The 8,313-nt window shown below is 37.7% G+C and overlaps 1 protein-coding gene across 1 annotated transcript in view; it reads left to right on the plus strand.

The window, feature by feature from the left end:
• The first annotated feature begins 82 nt into the window (after nt 1-82).
• The window catches only part of ZFC3H1 (zinc finger, C3H1-type containing), a 47,117-nt gene continuing 38,886 nt past the window's right edge, over nt 83-8,313 (plus strand). Inside the window, exons 1-2 of the mRNA XM_012720503.1 lie at nt 83-903; nt 5,080-5,496. Of these exons, the coding sequence (XP_012575957.1) occupies nt 309-903; nt 5,080-5,496 (1,012 nt within the window). The 5' untranslated portion in view covers nt 83-308. The remainder of the gene's footprint in view (nt 904-5,079; nt 5,497-8,313) is intronic.

Genomic DNA, 8,313 nt, shown 5'->3' on the forward strand with positions numbered 1-8,313 from the left:
AGCCGTGTTTCCTGCTTGCCTCAGGAAATGACGTACGGGGCAAGCCACTTCAAGTGCCCCTTTCTCGCGAGGCGGAAGAGCCCCGATCGCGGAGGAGCAAGGGGGCGCTAAGGCAGGGAATTGGGTTGCGACGGTCCGGCGAGAAAGAGCTGGGGTGCGGGGAAGTTGGGGAGCAAAGCCCACTAGGAGTCCGAGTAGGGCGATACCTCACCGACCAGGTCCGTTAGGGAGGAAGGAAACCGAGGAAGAAGGCAATAGTCGGGCGGATCCCCGGACGGAGGGCTAAGGTGGAAGGCGCTGATCTCGGGATGGCGACCGCGGATACTCCGGCCCCGGCCTCCAGTGGCCTCTCGCCCAAGGAAGAAGGGGAGCTGGAAGACGGGGAGATCAGTGACGACGATAATAACAGTCAGATTCGGAGCCGGAGCAGCAGCAGCAGCGGCGGCGGTGGGCTGTTACCATACCCGCGACGAAGGCCTCCTCACCCGGGCCGGGGCGGTGGATCTGGCGGAGGCGGTGGCTCCTCCTCGTCGTCGTCCTCGTCTCAGCAGCAGCTGAGGAATTTCTCACGCTCGCGGCATGCGTCGGAGCGGGGCCACCTCAGGGGACACAGCAGCTACCGACCCAAAGAGCCATTCCGGTCTCACCCCCCCTCCGTGCGAATGCCTTCGAGCTCACTGTCCGAAAGCAGCCCCCGGCCGTCCTTCTGGGAACGGAGCCACCTCGCCCTGGACCGTTTCCGCTTTCGAGGCAGGCCTTACCGGGGTGGGAGTCGCTGGAGTCGGGGGCGAGGCGTGGGGGAGCGAGGAGGCAAGCCGGGGGGCAGACCTCCTCTGGGAGGAGCGGGATCCGGATTCAGCAGCAGTCAGAACTGGCGAGAGCCCTCTCCACCTCGGAAGAGTTGTATCCTTAACGTGGCGGTCCGCCCTGGGTGTGTCACTCCCTGAAGTTCCCTTTGGCGTCATTACGAGGGCTGAGATGAGTAACTTTTCGGAGCCGTCAGGACCGCTTATTTGTCAGTGTCAGTACTCTTAAAGCAAGCTATTCTTTGGTAACCTCCATGTGTCACGATCTAGCGTTCCTTAAAATGATTGGGGCCAGTGCTTTTACCACTAACGTGTTGCGGACTAGGGTCACGCTGTCGGAATGTAGGAAAGCCTAAGGATAATTTACAGTGGTGCATTAGAAGGCCGAGTGTAATTAGCTTTTTTCTTTTTCTTTTTACGGTTACGGGAATTTTTTTTTTTTCTTTCATGTGAGCGTCTTCTTAGATTGGTAAAGAAAAAGACAGACTTTTGGGGGAATACTGTTGTTTGGATTGCATTGCACTTTGAAATTGAAAGTTTTAAAGTTTCATTCTGCATAACCCTTTATGTGAATCTGTTTTTACCGTTCTTGATTTACTTACACGTTACTGCCTTTAAATGGAGGGGGGAAGGGAGGCCAAGGTATTAGCACCAATGAATGTGGAGCTTTAAGTACCTACCTCCTTTTAAAAAGAAAACTACCTCCTTAATTGCCCTATTTGTTATGTTAATTTTTGGTGTGACTTAGTACTGATCAGTGTGGGCCAAAGAAGAAGCTGAACAGCTTTGATTTTCTTCTGCTGGAAACATTACTCAACATTACTTCTGCAGAATATCAGAGTCAAAAGTTTTTCCCAGAAGTCAGGATCTAAAGGGGAAAGGAATGTAGGTTTAGATAAGAAGTAGTTTCTTCTGGTGCTACTGCCCTGAAAAAACTGCAGTTAGGTTAGGAGCGTTCTGGGATTGTTTCAGAGAAAATTATGTGGGTATACAACTTTTGAAAAGACAGGCCTTTAATGCTAGCTTGTGTCAGCAAGTGTCCTCTTTCACCTTTCCTCCAATGTAAACTTATTGGAGATACAATAATAATAATATAAAAAGACAGGGTACTTTTACTAAAATTAGAACATCTCTACCCCAATTTTTTTTTTGAAACCAAGGACTTCCTAGTTGTCAGTTCTGAGTCTAAAAATAGGAAGGCTGTTTAAATATTCTTTTTTGTATTTTTTAAGAATACAAAGATGAAACTTGTAATTTGTATGGCTGAGACAAACATAATTACACTTTAATGGAAAAAGTTCAAACTAAGCTGTGTAAAAAGTAGTATGGAAGCTGAAAGTTCTTTTCTCTTGTTAGACAAGGGGGTGATGAGTTGGTTTGCCTGCTTCCTACCTTTTCCATTCTGTTGAGTACCACTTTGACCTCTGCCTTCTAATTTTCTTGTTAAGGTTTTATATTTTTATTAATAAATAGATGTATGATGTTGTGAAACAAGTACAGGGAGATAATCTGTAATAACTTATCAGAAATGAGCTGTCTTTTTCTTTTCACAGATGCTGCATTTAAGAAAAGGATCCTCTGCTCATTGTTTTCCTCATCAAGTATTACTAATCCATCCTTGAGGTGGTATTCTTTATAAGAATTTATGAAGGAAAACAGTTCCCAGCCACTTTTGTGTAATGTGAATAAACACAATTTGTGATACATTTTATTAACTCAGATTCCTTTAGTATCAAGATTATATTTAATTTAATTCATGTTTCCACTATGACTTTATAATAATGATCTTTTATAAATATTGCATAAAAAAGAGTAATAGTTCTAAGGCCCATTTTTCATAGTTTGGAAGTGAACTAGGGTTTAAAAAAATTTTTTTTTGAAGACTTATTATATGCATACAAGAACTAGAGTACAGATGGGATGGGTGAGAGGATTCATCAGAGACAGTGGGGAGCAGAACAGGCAGATCTACTGAAGGAGACAAGAGCAGTGGGGGAGACAAAGGTCTGCTGTGCTCTGTGGGTCCTCTCCCTGGTAGAGGATAGAACTCTCTTGCAGTGGCTGCAGGTGCCACATCTTACTTAACCCCTGTGCCACTTTGGAGGCCCGGTTGGTTTTTTAAGGCCAAAAATGAAGTTTTTAAAACTTTCTTGTAATAAAGGTACATTAGGTGCACCTTTAAAGAAAGAATAAAGCAGATTGTAGTTCCTGTTGTCATTCTTCATTTTAAATTTCTATTAGTGATAGAAAGTTTGTTAATGTATCTAATTTATGTTTCCTTTAGATGACTACTGATGTAACAAACTTTCAAATCTTGAACAAACAATTCAGTGAGCACTTTTTATCACTAAAAAGACTTTGTATTTTTCACTTGTAGTTGTAAAGGTGGAATAGCAGTTATTTTTTTAAAACCAGGTTTCAGTTATAAATTGAATCTGATAGCTTAAAATTAAATTTTCTAGTGTTGGTTTCATCTGGACCTGTATAGACGGAAATAGATCTCATTTAGCCTTAAAAGAAATTAGTTGTTATAACTTAGTGTTTTCCATTTTTTGACCCTTTAGTTAATTTTTTGGTGTTGTATTGCATCTTTTCCCTTTATAAATGTTTCCAAGGTCTTTAGTTATTTAATTGTCGTTACTATGGTTGTGCCTTTAGGTGGCGCCATTGAAAAGTGGAAATGTAGATGCAGATAAATAAATTTATGTACAGAGGTTGAGGTAGCAGTGCATATGGAGCAAATAACTGGCTTCATATAGAAGGTGATACTTGAATTGGGGTCATTTTGAAGGACAAAATCAAAACACAAAACTATGCATCAATAATGTTGAATAGGAAAAAGGTGAGATTAGAAAGGAAGCACAGGTCAAATCATGAAGGCACTGTATGCCATTTTAAGGATTTTGCACTCTTAAGAGTTAAACAAGGTAAGTGATCTGATCACATGTATATTCTAGAAAGATTAGTCTAGCAGAAGTATGGCTGATTCCTTGTAGGAGATAGCATTTTAAAAAGCCTGCACCAGGGCGAACTTCTTTCTTGCACTATGTGAAACTGGGTGAGCGCACTAGAATGCTCAAAATGAAGAGAAAAAAGTGAAGTAGCTCTCACTGGAGAGCACCATTACTGTAGAATTTGGAAAGAAAAGAGTTAGGATTATTTAAGAAAAAAAAGTGGTAAGGAAACACCGGAAGAGAGGACTTGGGGAATCCAGGGTAGAAGTGTCTTACAGTATTCTGTACTGTAGAGATCAGCTTAAGTAAGTTTTGAAAACGTAGTGCATAACTTCTACCAGTGTGAAGAGTAGGATGGGTAAATTAAAAACAGTTTGTTGTAGAAGTGTTATGATTTTCTGTTGTGTGTCTTTTAATTTCTAAATTATTTGGTGGTAGTTCCTGTTCTTGAATGGGTAATTAAAGAAGTTTAAAAATGTTTACAGATTATTTTTCCTGAAAGTTACTAAACAGAAAAACCACATTTTAGGAATCTGTACTGTTAAATCCTCGCTAATTTAAAAATCTTTAAATGACAGGTTTTAAGAAAACTACATAAAAGACAATTTCATGGCTGAGATTATTTTGACTAGAAGTTGTAATTTGTAACTTGGTAGCCATGTCTAAGGAACATATTATGTTCTATATATCACTATATTAAGAAAATTAAATCAGTTGGTTTAGATACTGTCTTTAGGAGAAAATTAGGAAATTGAACACTATCTAAAGGGTTTCTAAATTCATATGGTTGGATGTTAGTATACTTTATGAACTCTAAGGTTGGTATGCATTAGGTTTTTAAGAAAAATATTTCTTTATAAATTAGTGTTGACTGTTAGCAGTTTTAGTTTTTAATATGAGACATGAAAAGAAACTGATTAAAAAGAGTTTCCTCCTGCTTACCTGAAATGTAAATTAGCCACAATGGTGACAAACCATTCAGTTTCTCCCTTCAGAAAAGAATGTTTAATATCCAACTTGTTATCGGCTTTTCTGATACCTACAGAAGGAAGGACACTATAACTTAGTGAAATATCTGTGGATACTATAGGGTAATTACTGACACAGTGATTTTGTAAGTAGACTATTTGGATACTTGCTAAATTTGAGCTATGGTGGCATTAACAACATATTAAATTTAGTGATTTAAAAATACCAGTTCATCTTTATTGGGAAACAACATTAGAAAGGGAGACTTTCATTTTATCCATGACACAATGTATTTTTGTGAAATTAACTGGAAATTTTTTTGAAACTGGTTTCCTTAATATGCTGTTCAGCCAAGAGTTTTGGAAGATCTCCGTCAAGAAAACAGAATTACTCTTCAAAAAGTGAAAATGGTGGGGAAGAAACTTTTGAAGATTTACTTTTGAAGTACAAGCAAATACAGCTGGAACTAGAGTGCATAAATAAGGATGAGAAACTAGCTTTGAGTAGTAAAGAAGAGAATGTTCAGGAAGATTCTAAAACATTGAACTTTGAGGACCAAACAAGCACTGATAATGTCAGTATTACAAAGGACTCAAGTAAAGAAGTAGCTCCTGAGGAGAAAACCCAGATCAAAACTTTTCAGGCATTTGAATTAAAACCACTCAGGCAAAAGTTGACTTTACCAGGAGATAAGAACCGGTTGAAAAAAGTTAAAGATGGAACAAAACAGCTTTCCCTGAAATCTGATACTACTGAATCTAGACAAGGTAAGGGAATTAAAGATTTCAGTTAGTAATAAAATTCTTTCCCTAAAGAGGTAATTAGTTGTTTTGGTAATGCACTTCATTGAAATAATTCTAATAATTATTTGGAAATTCTTTGTGTATTTAAAAAAAAGACATTTTTGCATACAAGAATTGGGGTGTAAGGGCGGACTTGGGTGGGGTGGTGAGATGATTCACCAGAGACAAATTGGGGAACAGAACAATCAGATCTACTGAAATACACTGCTGAGGGGAGCAGCAGGTGAAACAGGAGAGGGCTGCTGTGCTGATTTAACTCAAGTTGTAGTGGCTGGTGATAATTTGATAGTGCTGAGACTTTAACCCCCTGTGCCACTAAAGGGATCCCCCTTTATACACTTTCTGTGTAGATATATTATTAAATATCAACATGTTTTGAATCCTTTTTTTTTCTTTTTGGCTGATGAAGACTTAACATGTTTACTGTATGTGATAACAGTTATGCACCCTTATTCTCTAACTTATAGGGAATGCTTTTGACATTTACCTTCAAACATGATTTTAACGCTTTTGTACATGTCTTTTACTTGGTCCCCTCTCCACTCTTGAATAGATGTTAAGGTTTGTGAAATATGTTTTCTTAATGAAAAGAATCGAATTTTTCTCCTTTTAGTGTAATGGATGATAGTAATTGATTTTTTTTAAGATTTATTTATTTATACAGAACTGGGGTACAGGCCAGAGATGCGGAGGGTGAGGGGATTCACCAGGAACAGAGTGGGGAGCAGAACAGGCAGATCGACAAGGTACACTGCTGAGGGGAGCAGCAGGCTGGTCAGGATGGGTCTGCCTGCCATGTGGATCTCTTCCCTGGCAGGCGGGGATCGAACTCATGGGGAAGTGGCTTAAGCTTCTTAGTGCAGTGCTTTAACCCGCTGTGCCACCAAGGAGGGCCAAGTAATTGATTTTTTTTTTTTTAGTGTTAAGGTACCTTTGTATATTTGGCATGAAGCCAGATGGTTCATGATAACATCCTTTTTATATCATGGATTTGGTTAATTTCTTTTTTGCGTGGGTCTAACTTATATTTAGTAATATTTACACTTTTTAGCGCATATTGTTTTGAAATTTTGACAAATGCAGGTAGTTGGATAGCCCTACAATTAAGATACAGTTCCATCATCTCACAATGATTCTTTTATGCTCTTCTGTCAACCCCTCCCCGTTCTTGACCTTTAGACCACTTGGTGACCTAGGTGGGAGATACTTGGCTTCTTCCAGTTCTGGCCAGTTATAAATAATTCTGTAGAATTATTCATATGGGTTGATAGCCTATAATTTTTCCTTGCCAAGTTTTAGTACAAGTTTATATAGTATTTAGATGAGTTTCAATTGGCTTCCTCTTTATCATAGTTTAAGGTTAGAATCATGCCTGGGATATTTCGTAGATCTTACTAGTAAAACTATGTGCATGGGTGGAGTTTTTTTCTGGGAAAATTTAAGTTACTGCTAATCATTTTTCCATTTCTGGTTAAGACACCTTAGGTAAGCAATTTTGATAGTAATGTGTTCATTTCCTATAAGTTGCAAAGTTTATAAATTATTCTTAATCTCTTATCTGTAAAGTTGTATCTCCCTTTTTAAAAATTTTTCCAAAAATAAGTCAATAACTTTTAAAACTTAGCAGTTTGTAACCTTGAGGCAATGGGGTTTCTAGTTTAGCTGCATCTCAGTTTGTGATATGTAATTTTTTTCATTGAATTCTAAATGTTTTCAATTTTTATTTTTTTTAACTGTATGCTATTTGGAAGTGTTTAAATTGCAAACATGTAACTTCTGTTCATATTTTTGTTAATGATTTCTTAGTCAATCACATTGTCAGACAATGAGATTTCTACACCAGTCTTTTGAAATATTTGTAGAGGTTTACGTTATCATTTTTGTAACCATTCTGTGAGTTTTTTTGAAAGGAATATGTTGATTGTTAGATGAAACTTTATGTTCACATCTTCATTTTTGATCTAATTCTATCAGTTACTAAGAATTTATTAAAACCTGCCACTATGATGGTAACTTTGTGGCTTTCATTTTTTAATATATAATTTATTTTGATATATTTTACCTCATTATTCATTTTTATATAATGTTTGCTTTTCCCAGGTGTAGTTTTCATAGAATTCCCACCTGTGCACCATCACCATAGTCTCTTGAGCTCTTCCCACCCTTGTTTTGATCCCCCTCCCACCCTGGTTTTCAGTTTTACTGTAATTACTTTGAAACTGGGGTCTTGACTTACTAGTATGTGTGACTTTCCCTTTTGCCTAGACTTTATTTTGTCTCTTGCTAATAGCTAGTTACTCCATTTTTCTCTTGCCATTTAATTTGTAATTTGGACTGTCTTTTAACTAAAATATCCAATCAGAATTTTTTCTGAATGATTACTATAATTGGATTTATTTCCTTTTGTTCTTTCTTACCTCTTTTTTCCTGTCTATTTTTTTTTTCTTTTACTAATTTGGAAGTTAGATAAGAGAGTTCTAGTTTCATTGGTTCCTCTAGGAACTATAACATAATCATCTCAGGGTTTAAAGTTAGTTCTTTAACCCCTTCCTGATTTACAGGGATCAAAATTTGCCCTTGTTATTTGGCATTTAAGCGTAAGACATAGAATAGTAAACTACTTCTTGGCTTACTGTTCAATGTCTAGAGTCACTTGATAACTTTTTTTTTTATATATATATATTTTTTTATTAAAAAGCTTATTTTTACATCATTTTGCACATTTTTTTTTCATCTCAATTGTAATCCCCACGGGTTTCCCATCACCAAATCACCCCTGTG

This window comes from Condylura cristata, unplaced genomic scaffold (assembly GCF_000260355.1).
Source record: "Condylura cristata isolate star-nosed mole 26May11 unplaced genomic scaffold, ConCri1.0 scaffold00004, whole genome shotgun sequence".
NCBI classification, from domain to species: domain Eukaryota; kingdom Metazoa; phylum Chordata; class Mammalia; order Eulipotyphla; family Talpidae; genus Condylura; species Condylura cristata.